The 19,536-nt window shown below is 41.4% G+C and overlaps 1 protein-coding gene across 1 annotated transcript in view; it reads right to left on the reverse strand.

Annotated features, from left to right (window-relative positions):
- Positions 1-19,536, reverse strand: part of ACER1 (alkaline ceramidase 1) — a 66,435-nt gene that overhangs the window by 29,431 nt on the left and 17,468 nt on the right. Inside the window, exon 2 of the mRNA XM_083158073.1 lies at positions 242-338. Coding sequence (XP_083014199.1) covers positions 242-337 — 96 coding nt within the window. The 5' untranslated portion in view covers position 338. The remainder of the gene's footprint in view (positions 1-241; positions 339-19,536) is intronic.

Below are 19,536 nucleotides of genomic sequence, written 5' to 3' on the forward strand. Positions count from 1 at the left end.
ATCTTGCGACCCAAGGGGAGAAGCCGCAACAGTGTATGGGGGCCTTTCGAAGCTTGAATTACAATTTGGGTTGACATTGTAAAGAGACTACTCTGGTTACTTTGGGTTGTCTGAGTAATAGCAATAATCCCTAGTGAATGTATCTACTGTATTCACATAAATATTTCTTCTTCCAAAAATTGTCATTCTCCATGTGAGAAGGAGACTGTTGTACAACATGTGTGAATTTCTTATAACTTACCGTATTGTAGTATTCTGCCACATATTCAGAATGCAAGTAGTTTGCTTCACACCAGTCAATCTCTGAGCTGTGCCTTGCAAATATACTGGGAGGCATTCTGGAAGAGACAACGTAAAATCAGGACTGAGTATTGTTTATCATTATCATTTGTGGGTGAGGTATAGCTCACAGACAATGTCTCGGTCGGCAATCATCGTGTTAACAGCAACATACCAACAAGCACAAGGTTAACATTGACAAAAGGTCAATACAAGCAAAAGGGTGACATGAAAAGGTCAACATAAATGTTTCATTTTTTTGTGTCAATGTTGACACCTGAGCATGTGGACCCCCCAAATAGTGTATTGCTTTCCCTCATATGGTACATTATTCGTTACACTACTGCTCCAAATTGTAGTCTTCATAAATGGCAATGTATGAAAAGTCCAAAAAATAGAAAGAAATTGAAGAACTCATGTCGACGATGTGTTGAACTTTTCTATATCCATCGTTTGCTTGTGTTGACCTTTTGTCAATGTGGAACTTGTGCATGTTGACCTTTTTTATGTCAAGCTGTTGACTGTTGACCTTCCAAATACCAGCCTTTGTTTATAATGCACACTCATACTAGGCAGAGTTGTACAATCAAGAAGGGTAATTTATGAAAATTTAAAATGGGATTTTAGAATATACCGCAGGGCAAGAATAGTGCAAAGAACTTAAATTATCAACTGGTAAGGGGTGATTGAAACTCAAACTTTTCCCTGTACTTTTAATGGCATAAATTAGGCACTTTCCAGTTGCACCCTTCAATCAATTATTATTATTATTTACAGTTTCTTATATAGCGCACACATATTCCGCAGCGCTTTACAGGCAGTAATGCTAACCATTACACCATCCGTACTGCCGTACTGTTCTTTATTGGAACATGTAGTAAAGACAGTCATTCTGAAGACATAAGCAGGGCAAAATGAATTGGTATGTATGGAGAAAACAGATAACCAGCACATATGGGTGCATCTCTTTTGTCATGTTGCCAGTAGAACATAAGTATTGCCCAGTTAGGTTTTCAAGTAAGAAAGTCATTGGTCTTAAAGAAACTCACGGGCCTGTATTAATATGTTTGTTTTCAAGAGATGGTTAAAAGTTTGAAGAGTATAGGTGCAGCATGGGAGAAGTCCTGTTAATTTTGAGAAGTCCTGTGGAAATTGTTATCAAGGTGACTAATAAGGGGCAGATTATATATATATATATATATATAACGGTAGCTGGTCTCGCACTCCCAATATTAACCCCTTCCCGACATTTGACGTACATTTACGTCATGGTCGGGATGTACTTCCCGACACATGGCATAAATGTACGTCATGAGTTCAAACTGTCACCGCGTCTATAGACGCGGTGACAGAGGGACGATGTCTGCTGTCCCTGACAGCAGACATCTTCCCTCGTTGCCCAGGGGGGGCAGCGATGCCCCCCACCATCGGCGATCGCTGTGATTGGCTGTTCAATGTGAACAGCCAATTACAGCGTGTTCTGTGTACCGGCGAATAACGTTCGCCGGTGACACAGGGATCGGTGGTGATTGGTGCTGTTAAGTACAGCACCAATCACCACCGGGTGTAAGGGTGACGCTGGTGGTCACCCCACCTCACCCCACCTGCCCCCAAAGGCTGTGATTGGTCTGTCGGACCGACGGACCAATCGCAGCCATTACACCTCAAATGAGGTAACGGAGACAGCCCTGCAGCCGCCATTCCGGTCAGGAACAGCGTGCAGAGCGGTCTCCGTGCCCATCTGTGCCTATACTGACCTGATCAGCGTTGGTGGCATCCGTGCCAGCTCCTGTGACTTCCTGGTGCTTGTGTTGCTGCTGCTGCTGCTGCAGCAGCGTCATTGTGTCAGAAATTGTGTGATATAATTTTGTATCTGCTGCCCCCTGCTGCCCCCCCTTTTGTGCTGATCAGTATAAACTAACTGATCAGCACCTTTTTTGGGGTGCAGGTTTTTTTTTTTTATATATATACCCTGTCAGGTTGCACCCACAGTTGTGTGCCTGCTGCCCCTCACTGCTAATCAGTTGCATCACTGATCAGCAGTTTTTTTTTTTTGGGGGGGGTGTTGTGGGGTTTTTTTTTTTTTAATTTTTTTTACACCCACTGTGATTTTGTGGGTGTCCTGTGGCCGCAGAGCACTGATCAGTGACGTACATCACTGATCAGCATTTTTGGCACAGGGTTGATCTTTTTTTTTTTTTTTGATCAAATTACTGTTGCCTTTGACTCATCAGCATTTCCACGGTGCTGATCAGCATTTTTGATCTAATTTTTTTTTTGGGGGTCAAATTCCTGTTGTCTTTGACTCATCAGAAGTTATTTTTTTAATTGATTTTTTTTGGAGGGTGCTGTGGAGTCTTTTTTTTTATTTTTTTTACACCCACTGTGCTTTTGTGGGTGTCCTGTGCCCGCTGAGCGCTGATCAGTGACGGACGTTACTGACCAACATCTGTGCTCAATTTTTGGCGCAGGAGTTTTTTTTTTCTTTTAACTTACACGTGTTAAAGCACTACATACACACTACATACCCCCCGTGTTGAAATAAAGTTTGTACCCCCCCCCCCTACACTATACACGTGTTGAAACACTACACTTAAAAATAATAAAAATGTCCCAATCATCGCAAAGACTGTTTTCAGCGGAGGAGGCATATGCCCTTCTTGCCTCTGACACTGACACAGCCAGTGAAGTAAGCGATGAATTGGCATTTGTCTTAAGCTCCTCTTCCTCCTCTAGTGATGAGGGACCCCCTCAAAGACGCCCCCGTAGAGCAGCTGAGACCCCCCCCCAATGATTGATCTCGTATGGACCCCACCACCAGACAATTTTGAGCCCCAGGTTCCTGAGTTTTTGGCCAACCCAGGAATCCAATTTGATAGTACAGGCCTCAAAGAAATTGACTTTTTCAAAGTCTTTTTCTCTGATGATTTTATAAATTTAATGGTGGACCAAAGTAATTTATATGCCCAGCAGTTTATTGCCCAAAACCCCACGTCATCATTTGCTAGGTGGAACCCTGTAGATGCAGTAGAGATGATGACGTTTTGGGGTCTGGTGTTACATATGGGCATAGTTAAAAAGCCAGAAATTAGGCAATATTGGAGTACAGATGTTCTGTACAGCACCCCACTTCATCGTATGGCCATGACCCGGACTCGTTTTGAGACGATCCTTAAATTTTTGCATTACAACGATAATGCACAGTGCCCACCCAGAGATGATCCCACCTTTGACCGGCTATTCAAAGTCAGGCCGGTCATTGATCATTTCAGCGCCAAATTTGCTGAGATGTACATCCCCCAAAAATTTATTTGTGTAGACGAGTCACTTATACATTTTAAAGGAAGGGTTAAATTCCGCCAGTACCTTCCCAATAAGAGGGCAAGGTATGGCATAAAAATGTATAAGCTGTGCGAAAGTACCTCAGGGTACACCCACAGGTTTAGGGTATATGAAGGGAAGGACACAAGAATTGAACCGCCAGAATGCCCCCCCTCCCTCGTAGGTGTTAGTGGAAAGATTGTCTGGGATTTAGTGCACCCCTTCCTGGATAAGGGTTATCACCTCTATGTGGATAACTTTTACACCAGCATCCCCCTGTTTAAGGCCCTTGGTTCAAGAGGTACAGCAGCTTGCGGTACTGTGCGCAAGAACCAAAGAGGCCTCCCAAAAACGCACGTTGCCCAATTACTGAGAAAGGGTGAAAGCAGGGGAATATGCACCGAAAATATGTTGTTGGTCAAATATAAGGACAAGAGGGATGTCCTTATACTGACAACAATTCACGGAGACAGTACCACCTCTGTCCCTGTACGAGGTACCAGTACCCACACCTCAAAACCTATTTGTATCCTAGATTACAATAAGTACATGGGCGGAGTGGATCTTTCAGATCAGGTACTGAAGCCGTACAGTGCCCTGCGGAAAACAAAAATATGGTATAAGAAGCTGGCCGTGTATATCATCCAGATGGCACTGTATAACGCTTACGTACTATTCCGTTCTACCAGCCAGACGGGGACATTTATGCACTTTCAAGAGGAAGTCATAAAGGGCCTAATATTTGGGAACCAGCAGGCAGAGGGCCCCAGTACTTCTAGTACTGGCCCCAGTACTTCTAGTACTGGCCCCCATATTGTATCAGGGCAGCATTTTCCTAACGAAATCCCCTCCACTGGAAAAAAGGGCAGGACACAAAAAAGGTGCAAAGTTTGCTATAAAAAGGGAATACGAAAGCAAACTATTTTCCACTGTGAAACTTGCCCCGACAAACCCGGCCTATGTATGAAGGAGTGCTTTAAAATATACCACACATCTATGGATTATTAGGTTCATCATTTCACCGTGCTTCGGGGGTCTTGCTAATGCGACATAGCACCCACCATTCATTCCACCAGAATGTGTGCTGCAAAATCCAAATATCACTCCTTCCCTTCTGAGTCCTGCCATGCACCCAAATGGTATTTTTTGGTCACATATGAGGCATTGCCGTACTCGGGAGAAATTGGGGCACAGATTTTGGGGTACTTTGTCTCCTTCATTCCTTGTGAAAATGAAAAATTTTGAGCCAGAACTGCATTTTTGTGTAAAAAATGTAATTTTTCATTTTCACAGCCCAATTGTACCAAAATTGGTGAAACCCCTGGGGGTTTGAAATGTACACTATACCCCTAGATGAATTCCCTGAGGGGTGTAGTTTGCAAAATGGGGTCACTTGTGGGGGGGTTCCACTGTATTGGTGCTTCGGGGGTCTTGCTAATGCGACATAGCACCCACCATTCATTCCACCAGAATCTGTGCTGCAAAATCCAAATATCACTCCTTCCCTTCTGAGTCCTGCCATTTTTTGGTCACATATGAGGCATTGCCGTACTCGGGAGAAATTGGGGCACAGATTTTGGGGTGCTTTGTCTCCTTCATTCCTTGTGAAAATGAAAAATTTTGAGCCAGAACTGCATTTTTGTGTAAAAAAATGTAATTTTTCATTTTCACAGCCCAGTTGTACCAAAATTGGTGAAACCCCTGGGGGTTTGAAATGTACACTATACCCCTAGATGAATTTCCTGAGGGGTGTAGTTTGCAAAATGGGGTCACTTGTGGGGGGGTTCCACTGTATTGGTGCTTCGGGGGTCTTGCTAATGCGACATAGCACTCACCATTCATTCCACCAGAATGTGTGCTGCAAAATCCAAATATCACTCCTTCCCTTCTGAGTCCTGCCATGCACCCAAATGGTATTTTCTGGTCACATATGAGGCATTGCCGTACTCGGGAGAAATTGGGGCACAGATTTTGGGGTGCTTTGTCTCCTTCATTCCTTGTAAAAATGAAAAATTTTGAGCCAGAACTGCATTTTTGTGTAAAAAAATGTAATTTTTCATTTTCACAGCCTAGTTGTACCAAAATTGGTGAAACCCCTGGGGGTTTGAAATGTACACTATACCCCTAGATGAATTCCCTGAGGGGTGTAGTTTGCAAAATGGGGTCACTTGTGGGGGGGGGGTTCCACTGTATTGGTGCTTCGGGGGTCTTGCTAATGCGACATAGCACCCACCATTCATTCCACCAGAATCTGTGCTGCAAAATCCAAATATCACTCCTTCCCTTCTGAGTCCTGCCATGCACCCAAATGGTATTTTTTGGTCACATATGAGGCATTTCCGTACTCGGGAGAAATTGGGGCACAGATTTTGGGGTGCTTTGTCTCCTTCATTCCTTGTGAAAATGAAAAATTTTGAGCCAGAACTGCATTTTTGTGTAAAAAAATGTAATTTTTCATTTTCACAGCCCAGTTGTACCAAAATTGGTGAAACCCCTGGGGGTTTGAAATGTACACTATACCCCTAGATGAATTCCCTGAGGGGTGTAGTTTGCAAAATGGGGTCACTTGTGGGGGGGGGTTCCACTGTATTGGTGCTTCGGGGGTCTTGCTAATGCGACATAGCACCCACCATTCATTCCACCAGAATGTGTGCTGCAAAATCCAAATATCACTCCTTCCCTTCTGAGTCCTGCCATGCACCCAAATGGTATTTTTTGGTCACATATGAGGCATTGCCGTACTCGGGAGAAATTGGGGCACAGATTTTGGGGTGCTTTGTCTCCTTCATTCCTTGTGAAAATGAAAAATTTTGAGCCAGAACTGCATTTTTGTGTAAAAAAATGTAATTTTTCATTTTCACAGCCCAGTTGTACCAAAATTGGTGAAACCCCTGGGGGTTTGAAATGTACACTATACCCCTAGATGAATTCCCTGAGGGGTGTAGTTTGCAAAATGGGGTCACTTGTGGGGGGGTTCCACTGTATTGGTGCTTCGGGGGTCTTGCTAATGCGACATAGCACCCACCATTCATTCCACCAGAATGTGTGCTGCAAAATCCAAATATCACTCCTTCCCTTCTGAGTCCTGCCATGCACCCAAATGGTATTTTTTGGTCACATATGAGGCATTGCCGTACTCGGGAGAAATTGGGGCACAGATTTTGGGGTGCTTTGTCTCCTTCATTCCTTGTGAAAATGAAAAATTTTGAGCCAGAACTGCATTTTTGTGTAAAAAATGTAATTTTTCATTTTCACAGCCCAGTTGTACCACAATTGGTGAAACCCCTGGGGGTTTGAAATGTACACTATACCCCTAGATGAATTCCCTGAGGGGTGTAGTTTGCAAAATGGGGTCACTTGTGGGGGGGTTCCTAACTTTTAGCATCTTATGGTGCCTAGAAACCTACATGGTGCCTAAAAAATAATCTCATAAAAAGGAGGCTCCAAAATCAAGTAGGTGCTCCTTCTATTATGAAGCCTGTGGTTTGGTCAACGTGCACACTAGGGCCACATATAGGATATTTATGAAAACAAAAGAATTGGGGGAATCAATTTTTAGTCACATTTCTCTAGTAAAATCTACTGTGTTCCTTAGAAAAATGTATTAAAATTGAAAATCTGCAAAAAAAATGAAGTTTTGAAATTTCACCTACACTTTGTTTTAATTCCTGTGAAACACCTAAAGGGTTAACAAACTTCCAAAATGCTGTTTTGAATACTGTGAGGGGTGCAGTTTTTGAAATGGCATCATTTATGGGGGTGTTTCACATACAAGTCCCTCAAAGTCACATCAGAACTGAACTGGTCCCTAAAAAAATCAGTGTTTGAAATTTTCTTGAAAATTTGAGAATTTGCTATTCATATTTTAAGCCTCCTAGTGTCCAAAAAAAATAAAAGGATTTTGAAATAATTATGGAAACATAAAGTATACATATGGTCTATGTTAGTTATTAACTATTTTGAGTGGTATGATTATTTGTCTCACAAGCAGAAAATTTAACATTTTGCAAATTGCAAAATTTTCAATTTTTTTACGACATTTTGGTATTTTTCACAAAAAAACACAGACTGTATCGACCAAAATTTACCACTAACTTGAAGTACAATGTGTCACGAGAAAACAATCTCAAAATCACTGGGATAAGTAAAAGCAAAAAAAAGTTATCCCCACTTAAGTGATACATGTCAGATTTGAAAAAAAGGGCTCTGTCAGGAAGGCAAAAACAGGCTGCGTCGGTAAGGGGTTAAAGTAGAGAGTCCGGTGCCTTCACAAAGGAAATAAATATAGAAGGAGAAGGTGCGGCACTCAGGATGAATGAATAAAAGGTACTTGTTTCCTATCTGGGCGCCCGCTACGTTAATTGCGCACCATGCTATTCTCCGTATAAAAATCGGATCGCATCGCATCGGATACCACAAATGCACATACACGATATTGAACGATGCGATGCGATCCGATTTCGTTCCCGCTTTTATGGTTGGCCCATAGGATGGCCCATCTGTAACACTACTGTATTTATTTACCCTTCAAAGCCCTCCCCTTGTCACATCTGCACAGAAACACAGTATTGACGTCAACCCGAAGCGTGGCGAGCGCAGCGAGCCCCGCGAGGGGCGGCGGTACGCGTCCTCCGACTTTTTCATACCCCCACTATCCACGTCGGTGTGGAGTTGAGAATAGAATAGTGTGGCGAGCGCAGCGAGCCCGAAGCGTGGCGAGCGGACGCGGATACTTCACAGGTATCCGTGTCCCCTCGCGGGCTTCACAGGTATCCGCTGCGCTCGCCACGCTTCGGGCTCGGTAGCTCGCTGCGCTCGGCACACTATTCTATTCTCAACTCCACGCTGACGTGGATAGTGGGGGTATGAAAAAGTCGGAGGACGCGTACCGCTGCGCTCGCCACGCTTCGGGTTGACGTCAATACTGGGGTGGCGTTAACAATGGAGGCGCATTTTAAACCATCAGGGGGGGTTTCCTATACAAATCGTGGGTTTGCGGGGTTATTACATTGAAATCAATGTAAAATCGGGTCTCAGGGACCATTTAACATTGATTCCAATGTAAAAATCATGAAATCGGATCGGATCGGATAGCATCGTATGCCATCGTACATCATCGAGTACCGAATCCGATGCGATCCGATTTCATTACGGTGCCGTACGTAGAAAACCTGGGCGCCCAGATAGGAAACAAGTACCGAATAAAAAAAATACTCAGATAGCCATTTGCGTGTACAACGTTTCAGTTGTATTAAACAACTTTTTTCAAGTCTTATATATAGGGGGAAATTTACTAAAGGAAATTTGTAAAAAAAATAGGTGTATTTGTATCCAGAAATACACTTATTTTTTACATTTACTATCCCGAAGATACGGCAATTCGTATTCGTATTGATGTGCTATCAATAAGTCAAGGTATATCCTTGATAACGGGTGATAGCCCGAAACGCTGTCGGATAATAAAGGCCGTTTTATTTGCATCTAAAGAGACTGACGAGTGCCGCCCTCATTTCCTTGCTATATATATATATATATATATATATATATATATATATATATATATATATATATATATATATATATATATATATATATATAGCAAGGAAATATATATATATATATATATATATATATATAATAAATACAGTGGGTGATTATGGATACTCAGAGGGGGTATATTTTTAAACTATATTAAATAAAAAAATAAGGCACTTTTGATTTAAAAAAAGTCAGTTAAGTAGTTAAAGTTGAAAATGTTTGCAAATCTTTACATCTGGTTCAGAAGCATCACCACGTCAGGTGACACCCAATGTGAATTTTGTATCCTCTCACTAATCTGGCTCCGGTCACTGTGGAGGAGTTGCCGTTTTGGTGTCGTCTCCTCAAAGGGTGACACACTGGTGTGGCCTGCACTCCTCTTTTGATGCTACTAATCTGGTTTTGCCACTTCCATTGTGCAAAACTACTGAGTTTTATTTTTTATTCTCTCTGAATAATTTAGGGTAATCGTAGGGTTGTCTTTGTGATATAGATTGCTGTAAATGTATGGCTGGCAAACTGGGAAGCTGAATGTGCAAAATATGCCTAGTAATTATAGTGTAAGCTTTGCATACATTAAAGGATAAATCATATTCCCAACACATAACAAAATATTTATTGTCTAATAAATATGGAGAGAGTGTAAAACTAGATAGCCATAATGTTGTTGTCTATTTGTCATATATGCTAAAGAGGGAAGCTGTCAACTATTAGAATGAACTTAGGTCTACAGTCATTAGGTCGACCCCACTAGGTCGACTGGCAGGAAGGTCGACCTGACTTAAGGTCGACATGGGCCAAGGTCGACATGACTTAAGGTCGAATTTGCATAAAGGTCGACATGAGGAAGGTCGACTGGTCATAAGGTCGACATGGGGTTTTCACTGTTTTTGAGCCGACATGTGCCGACAGGTGGTATTTCATGCCCTATCATCCACTAGGGCGTAGAGGAGGTTATTAAAGCTGTGGCGAGCGAAGCGAGCCACCGCGCCCGAAGCATTGCGAGCGAAGCGAGCAATGCGAGGGTCTGATTTTCATTGCCAACTGTGTCCATGTCGACTGTGTCGACATTTGGGTAAAAATCAGTGAAAGACCCATGTCGACATTATGACCAGTCGACCTTCCTCATGTGGACATTTATGCAAATTCGACCTTAAGTCATGTCGACCTTGGCCCATGTCGACCTTAAGTCAGGTCGACCTTCCTGCCAGTCGACCTAGTGGGGTCGACCTAATGACTGTAGACCTAAGTGTGGTCTGACAGATGTACCGATTCCGCTAAAGAGGACTGATTAAGCAATATGATAATAATCAGTTGCTTAGTAAGAGAATATGCAGCATTTGCTATACAAGAGATTATGGGCATTGCTGGATCATGCTGTGCAGCACATGAATGTGTCAGTCAATAAAATACATAGTTCTAAAGAAAATGACAGGTACACACAAAATAAATCTGGAGCCACAAATGTACCTAATAACAGCTACTGTACTTAACATCCGTGATGTGCTTTAACCAAAATAGTCAGTACTGAGGTGTACATTTACCTTGTCATAAACAGTGCAGCTGAACTTTTATGCAGATGATATGTAATGGTTAGATATAATGGTGGCTTGTACAAAGCTATATAAAAATGTCTAGTATGAAGAGGTAAAAAGGCAGCTAGCATAATATAAAGGTGGCTAGTATACTACAAAGATGGCTAATATACAGATACATAAAGGTGGCTATTATAAAGAGATAATACAAATAAAATAGTGTCTAGTATAGAGATATAAAGGTGAATAGTATACAGAGATATAAAAGTGGCTATTATAGAGATATAGGGGGAAATTTACTAAGATGTGTATTCTACTTTACATGTGATGTTGCTATGGGAAACCAATCAGATCCTGTCTACTATCTTCTAAGGGGTGCTAAATAAAAAAGAAGTAGATTCTGATTGGTTGCCCATAGCAACATCACATGTGAAGCAGAATACACATCTTAGTAAATGTCCCCCATAATGGTGACTAGTATACAGATATAAAGATGGCTATCATAGATACAAGGGTGAATAGTATACAGAAATATAAAGGTGGCAACTTGACTAATACATAGAGATGGTGTTCTATTTTAGAAAATAATCCCACTCTGATTAGTTATCAAACAAACAGATTTGCAACCAGCCTTTAACGATAATTAAAAAAAAAATCTAATATAAGATGTAGAATATTGTATTAATAATATAACAATATTAGTTTTAAATGAGAATAGTAGCATGTGTGCATTACTGTAATAATAACTAACCTGTTGGCAAACCGTCTGTGCAATGGCAGCTCTTAGAACACATTTCTACCATTCATACAACATACCTTAGAGTAGTAACTATAGTGATTCAAAGCTTGCAACAGGAGTGAATCAGAACAAGAGCAAACACTGCGGGTCGTGTGAGAAGCTGAGATGTGGAAGTTACACTGTGCAATGAAACAGGTTATGTAGGAGGCTTACTGGGTGTGACAGAGATAATAAGGAATTGTTATGTACTATCCCATGTGTGTATTTGTGTGACACAGTTCATGCTGGAGAAAGTGTGTAAGCCATGTGTGTGCGGAGATACTGCCGAGCTGGAGGGATATAGGAATTGGACCTAGATAAGTTGCATTTTATGAGTGGCAGATGCTGGGAGAAAGATTATAGCCAGACTGCACACCTAGCTTTCTAGTGACTCTCAGCACTCAGCAAGTGGCGGCAAGGCAACCCTTATCTTTCCCTATCTTACCTTTACCCCAGTAATCATAATCCATACACTCCCCTGCTGATAACTACAGTCATTCCCTGGTGATAGTTATCTATGGAAGCCATATGCATTTAAGCACAGCATTTAATATATGACATTATATTTGCGTTCTGACCATCTGTTTGTTTGTGTACTGTATATTTAAACACTTACGGTACATATCATTTAGTTACAATTTTTTGTTAATTAAATTAATCCTCTGGTTGTGTGGATAAAATAGACTATAATCAATGATTATTAATCATACATTATTTTCATGTATTACCACCCAGGTGAGGGTCACATTCCTTAAAGTTTAGGCATTATCAGTATTGTATATCTTAATCATTAGACATCAAATTCCTAGCATTTCTGAAACTGGTGAGCACTTGTGAGCACTGTGGTGCAAGTACATCAAATATAACAAAATAATATGGACAATACAATGGCACACTACATCTATCTGCTGCCTTTGGTGCTGTTAGAATAAAAATACTGTTAGTCAATACTGAAAATCAGATTCAAACACCAATAATAGTTCCTATTTTTCAAAGGCCCTTTAAATTTGAGGATAAACGTCAGTCATGAGAATATAAAAGTCACCTCACCAATGGTGGGGAATTTGGTGACCACACTTTTTAGATCTTGACATATATAAATTCACAAAGTGGATGAGATACAGATTCACTCTTTGTATAACAATGAATTCTTAAGCATCTTCCAGCCATGCCATCAACTTCTCCCTGCATCTCTCAGCCACACCATTACCTCCTTCCTGCATCTTTCAGCAACACCATCACCCCCTGTGTCTCTCAGCCTCCCCCCATTCACTTTGTGTCTCTCATTCTCTCCACTCCTTCACTCAAGCACTAGTGGTACATCCGGCCACCCAAAGCCACAATGCTCTTACATTAAGAGCTTCCCCTTGCTATCAGTGACGCTTCATGGACTTCCGGGTCTCCATCCCTCTACGGCTGCGCATAAATAATGGTGGTCCCAGAGCATGCTGCGAGGGATCCATGTCAGATCCCTCACACAGCAGCACTATGGAGACACAGAGAAGCACATAGGATTCTATAGGGTAACATCAGCTACAGCTGGTGATGCCCCAGCTTCTGAGCCATGCCAAAATGGCTTTAGTATATTTCAGATTGTGGTAAAAACCCTGAAAACAGGGTTTTTACCACACATTTTTTTAGTACATTCCAGCCTGTGTCTCTCAGGCTCCTCCTTTCACTCTAGGCCAGATGTACCAAGTTTCAAAAAGTGATAAAATGGAGAGTGATAAACAATCAGCTTCCAACTGCCATATCATTGGCTGGTTGTTTATCACTCTCCATTTTATCACTTTTTGAAGATTGACACATCTGGCCCTTTATCTCAGCCTCCACCCTTTACTCTGTGTATCTCAGCCTCTCCCCCTTTACTCTATGGGCCTAATTCAGACCTGATAACTGCTGGGCAAATTTGCAAGCATATCGATTACCGGATGACTGTGCATGCGTACGGGTCGTAGTGCACATGTGTGAGGCCAAACAGAACCAAAAATAAGCAATAAATCTATTTGCAATCCCCACACAGTTTCACTAACAGGAAGTCACAACTTGGAGGACGTAACCAACCATTTTCTTGGAGTGCCAGAAAAAAACCCTGGTCTGCCCAAATGTTTTCAGGAAGGGTCTGTGACATCAGCACCGGCTTCGATTAGTCTGTTGCAGAGTTGTGGACGGGTCAGAATTACACACACTTACACAGATTGGGGAAATCATTTGACGGTGAGTTGAAAATTAATTTCCAGTTCATCGATCCATTCGCAAGTCATTCGTAGACTTGCAAGGGGTGGGGCAGCAGCCATAAAGTCACAAGAAAAATACTACTAACTTGCTCTTAGAGGACTAATATACCTACGAGGTACCACCAGTAATGGACACTGACTCTCAAAGGTCAGATGATACGTGTGAATATAACACAATATACAGAAACTGAGCTTTATGTCACCTATTTTTAAATTGTTTTTATTCACCAGGAGAAGCACAAACAAAACTTTAAGAGCTATGTGTGCAAATGTTAGGAGATTAGGAAATAAAATCCCAGAACTAATTGCAATAATGACAAGGGATGAACTGGATATTGTGGCTATTACAGAGTCATGGTGCAATGGAAATCATGACTGGGACATAGCTATACCAGGATTTATTTAGGAAGGACAGAATGGGAAGAATCAGAGGAGGGGTTGCAATATATGTGAAAGAAAGCATAAAGACTACCTTAATACAAAGTATTGAAGAAAAACTGAGGCCTTTTGAGTGACCATAGAAACAGGGGAGAAGGCGATTCTTCTTATAGGGGTAATCTACAGACCACCAGGTCAGGAAGAGGAACTTGACAAGAGCCTATTGCAGGACATCAATAAAATGGCATTTAAATGAGAGGTGATAATCATGGGAGACTTTAATCTACCTGTTGCGAACTGGGAGGTGTCTGTTGCAAGTTCTACCAGAAGTAGCGACATTCTGAATTCCTTGCAAGGAGCATCCCTCCAGCAATTGGTGAGGGAGCCCACTCATAAGGATGCAACATTAGACTTAATACTTACAAATGGTGACAGAATATCTGACGAAAAAAATGTGGGTGAAAACCTGGGATCCAGTGACCATCAAGCAGTATGGTTCAGAATAAAGACAGAGACTAACTCATCTCACACAATAACAAAGGTGTTACATTTTAGGAAGGCCGATTGAAGAGATGAGAAACTCTGTAAGGGATTCTTTAGTAGAGTGAAGGAACTTGAAAGGAGTGCACGAGAAGTGGGAAAATTTAAAAAGTGCCATACTGAAAGCAACAGAACTTTGTGTCAAAAGAGTTAGGAAAAACACAAGGAAAAGGAAGCCAGTGTGGTTTGCGAAAGTAGTAGCAAGTATTGTGAAAGCAAAAAAGCTGGCCTTTAAGAAATATAAGCAGATGCAGAATAATGAGTACAACGAGGTGTATCTTGTTAGACAGAAGGAGGCTAAGAAGGTAATGTGCAAAAGCACAGGCTGAGGAGAAAATGGCCCAGTCAGTGAGTAATGGGGGGAAAACTCTTTTTAGGTATTTAAGTGAAAGGAGAAAAACAAAAAGTGGAGTGATAAGACTAAATACAGAGAGTGGAAGTCTTCTTGAGGGAGACAATGTAATAGCAGATCATAATAATTTCTGCTCAGTATTTGCCTAAATAGAGGGGCAGGGGCCACAGTTAAGTTGCAAGTATAGTCAGAAAAATGAGGGAGAAACAAGTACATTTACTGAGGAGAAAGTCCTAACAGAACTCTCAAAACTGAAAGTGGATAAATCAATAGGGCCAGATGGGATACATCCAAGGATACTAAAAGAGCTTAAAGGGGAGCAGGTAATTAACAGAATTAATCAACCAGTCACTAGTTACTGGAGTAATCCCATAGGACTGCAAAACAGCGAATATAGTCCCACTGCACAAAAGTGGAAGCAAGGAAGAGGTAAACAACTATCGACCAGTGAGCCTTACATCAGTAGTAGGGAAATTGATGGAAACACTCTTAAAACAAAGAGTTGTACAATATCTCAAAACCAGTAACTTACAGGATCCGAAACAGCATTGGTTTACTGGGGGAAGATCATGTCAAACAAATCTTATTTACTTTTTTGAATGGGTGACTAAAGTAATAGATCAAGGTGGGGCTGTAGATGTAGCTTATCTAGACTTCAGCAAGGCTTTTGACACTGTCCCACATTGTAAACTGTTAAATAAACTTGAAAGCTTGGGATTGGATTCTAAGATGGTTGAATGGATAAGATCATGGTTGCAGGACAGAAAACAGAGAGTTAAAGTAAACAGAGTACAGTCAAAGGAGGGAAAGGTTACAAGTGGAGTGCCCCAGGCATCTATACTTGGACCAGTGCTTTTTAATTTCTTTATTGGTGATTTTGCAAACAGAACTGAGGGTAAAATGTGCCTTTTTTGCAGATGGCACAAAGGTATGCAACAGGGTAGACACACCAGGAGGGTCTAGTTAGATCTAGGTAGATTATAGGAATGGTCAAGAGCATGGCAATTACAGTTTAATGTAAAAAAATGTAAAATCTTGCACTTGGGTGTCAAAAATCCAAAGACTAAAAATAGTATAAATGGCACTAAAATGGAAAATACTAAGGAAGAGAGAGATCTAGGTGTCACTATTTCAGGGGACTTAAAGACAGGTAGGCAATGTAACAAAGCAATGAAGAAGGCAAGTCAAATGCTTGGTTGCATAGGGAGATGTATCAGCAGTAGAAAGAAATAAGGGTACTTATGTAATATCTGGGCTCCCGTTTTTCTTATGAGACCGCGTGCGCTCGCCACGCTTCGGGCGTGGTGGCTCGCTGCGCTCGCCACACTATATAAATTCAACTCCATGCGTAGTTGGATAGTAGGGGTATGAAAAAATGGGGTGCATTTAACATGGGAGCCCAGATAATACACAAGTTCCGAAATAAGTAATAATGCCACTGTATAGGTCATCGACGGGGCCAGTGTAAGGCTTCTCGGCACCCTAGGCAAAACTTCATCAATTTGCCCCCCCCCCCCCCCCCCCACCACCACCAATACCCACTTTCAAACCCTCAACATTCCAGAATGGCAGGGAGGCTAAAAAATTGTGAGGTACTCCCAGCCCCCTGGGGAGGTGGGAAAGTCCCCTGTTTTCCCTGGAGACCCCCCACACCCTCCCCTTTGCCACCCACAACAGAGTAAAAGTAGGGGGGGCAGCAAAGTAGGAAAGTATGCCTCAAGGGAAGGTATGGGGGTGAGGTCTTAGCAGTTCCACAGCCGCCACCTGCATTAAGTACAAGGATCCTCATACACATTCTTCATTTTTTGATAGGCAGACTTGGTGGTGCCCCCCCCAGATCCCAGCGCCCTAGGCAGCTGACTAAATCTATATGGTAGGCGTGTGGTGCGCTATCAACAGCTGCTGGCACTTGGGTTGTCAGGCCCAGGAAGGTAGAGCAAAAAAGAAAAAGATTATTGTGCCAGCGCTGGCTGTTTTAAGAAAAGTACAATGCACGGTTCTCAAAATATTATAACAATTTATTATTATCAACAACAATAAAACAATATAAAATATATAAAATGGTGAATCACTCTAGTAATATAACATATTTGAAGCTAGCTATCACGGGGATAATCAGGTTGTTTTAGCTGATCGGCTAGGGTGAGTTCAATTGTGAAACAAAAGGTTTTGAGCTGTATATTACCATCCCATTTGGCCCGATTTGAAATGGCCTGATGCTGTGACACGATGTCCCGTAAATGTCCTATGATTTCAAGGACTCAAGGTTCCCAATGATATCCTCTTGCATACGTCTGGAACAATTAGGGATCATGCAGTTATTCCACAGGTATTTGTAGTCCAGGAAAAAACGAGGGTCCTTTTGGGAGAGGTGGACAGGTCACTTGGCAGAATGGAGGGTGGTGTATGAACAGCGGTATTCACAGGTGCTCAACGCGTTTCTCCGGTATCACCGGCTTCATCAGGAGCAAGTACTTGCTCCTGATGAAGCCGGTGATACCGGGGAAACGCGTTGAGCACCTGTGAATACCGCTGTTCATACACCACCCTCCATTCTGCCAAGTGACCTGTCCACCTCTCCCAAAAGGACCCTCGTTTTTTCGTGGACTACAAATACCTGTGGAATAACTGCATGATCCCTAATTGTTCCAGACGTATGCAAGAGGATATCATTGGGAACCTTGAGTCCTTGAAATCATAGGACATTTACGGGACATCGTGTCACAGCATCAGGCCATTTCAAATCGGGCCAAATGGGATGGTAATATACAGCTCAAAACCTTTTGTTTCACAATTGAACTCACCCTAGCCGATCAGCTAAAACAACCTGATTATCCCCGTGATAGCTAGCTTCAAATATGTAATATTACTAGAGTGATTCACCATTTTATATATTTTATATTGTTTTATTGTTGTTGATAATAATAAATTGTTATAATATTTTGAGAACCGTGCATTGTACTTTTCTTAAAACAGCCAGCGCTGGCACAATAATCTTTTTATTTTTAGCTGACTAAATCTGCCTAATGGTAGAGCCGGCCCTGGTCATCGGTGCAACCTCATCTAGAGTACTGTGTTAAGTTCTGGAGGCCATATCTCCAGGACATGCACTGAAACTAGAGGGAGGAAGATTCAGGGGAAATTTGAGGAAAAATGACTTCACAGAAAGTGTGGTGCATAAGTGGAATAGCCTCCCATCAGAGGATCAAATATGGCTTGAGGTAACATGTTTAAAAAAGGGTCAGACTAGATAGGCTAAGTGGTTTGTATCTGCCATCAAATTCTACGTTTCTATTTTTCTATATTGCTGTATTTTCATTTATATATACATTAAATTGTGTTATATGTAAATACAATGGTTTAGTAAATACCTTGTCACCCACCCACATAGCGCAGTCCTACCTTCCCTCCTTTTTTTGTTTATAAACTATTTGCACTGGTGTTCAGCATGTCATTCATGATTTATTTGAGAGAACCTGGTCCTAATTAACGACTTGGTAAAAGTGGTTGTGTAGAAAGGTGGCGCTGTAGTTTAATCAACCTGTGAGAACTGAGATATTATACTTATCCTTTTTGTTAAATACTCTTTCTTGTTTGTGATGGTCAAATGATTCTTCTTAATTGTATGCAGGTGTTGTTATACATGCAATGAAAATAGAATGTCTCCATGTATCATTTGCATATATATATATATATATATATATATATACTGTATTAGGTGGATAAGGTACTTATATGTTAGTTGGGCGCCCATTTAGCTATTTTTTTACGCGTCCCTACGCGGGGCATGCTACGCTCGCCACGCTTCGGGCTCGGTGGCTCTCTGTGCTCACATTATATAAAATCAACTCCATGCCGACATGGATAGTGGGGGTATGAGCGTACTTAGTATAGTGGGCGCCCAATTAACATATAAGTACCGCGGATATTTTCTCAAGTAAAAGAAAGGGGTTGAGAAAGTCTGCACACTACTATATTAAGCCTATCAATTGAAGCTGAATATTTGCAATGTTATATTTTGTTTGTAGGTGTGCAATCCAAGACAACCAACATTGAATACATATTATAGGAAAGAGAAAGATAGGGGTTGTATGGCTGGATGCACACCAATCACTAAATGTAATACTTGACTTTTATTACGTTGCTTAAAAGATTCCTTTTATTTTCTATTTAATGGGACCAAGAAAATGTCAATCAAAAAGAATATGGAGGAAGGTTCAATTATAAACCTGAAAAATGATAGATCGAAGAATAGATTATCATCATTTGGAAATTTTGACACAGAAGAAAGCCACGCTCCACAAGAGGGTCCCCACCATTTTTTAGATCGGGAACAAATCAAAGGTATTGGAGATAAAACCCAAAACTGGAAAAAGGGATGGGAAAAATAGGAAAAAAATGTATACAAAAGAAATACGACAAAAAAAGAGACTCTTACAGAAATCAAAAAAAGTAATTGAAACCTGGGAGCCAGAAATGGTTAAAATTTTCAATTTGACCATCTACCACTATCTGTATGCAATTTGAGTAACCACCTACTGTACTTCTAAAAGAGGAAAGGTCTGTCTTAGAAAAAGG

This window comes from Crinia signifera, chromosome 1, assembly GCF_055691185.1.
Source record: "Crinia signifera chromosome 1, ASM5569118v1, whole genome shotgun sequence".
Lineage (NCBI taxonomy): Eukaryota > Metazoa > Chordata > Amphibia > Anura > Myobatrachidae > Crinia > Crinia signifera.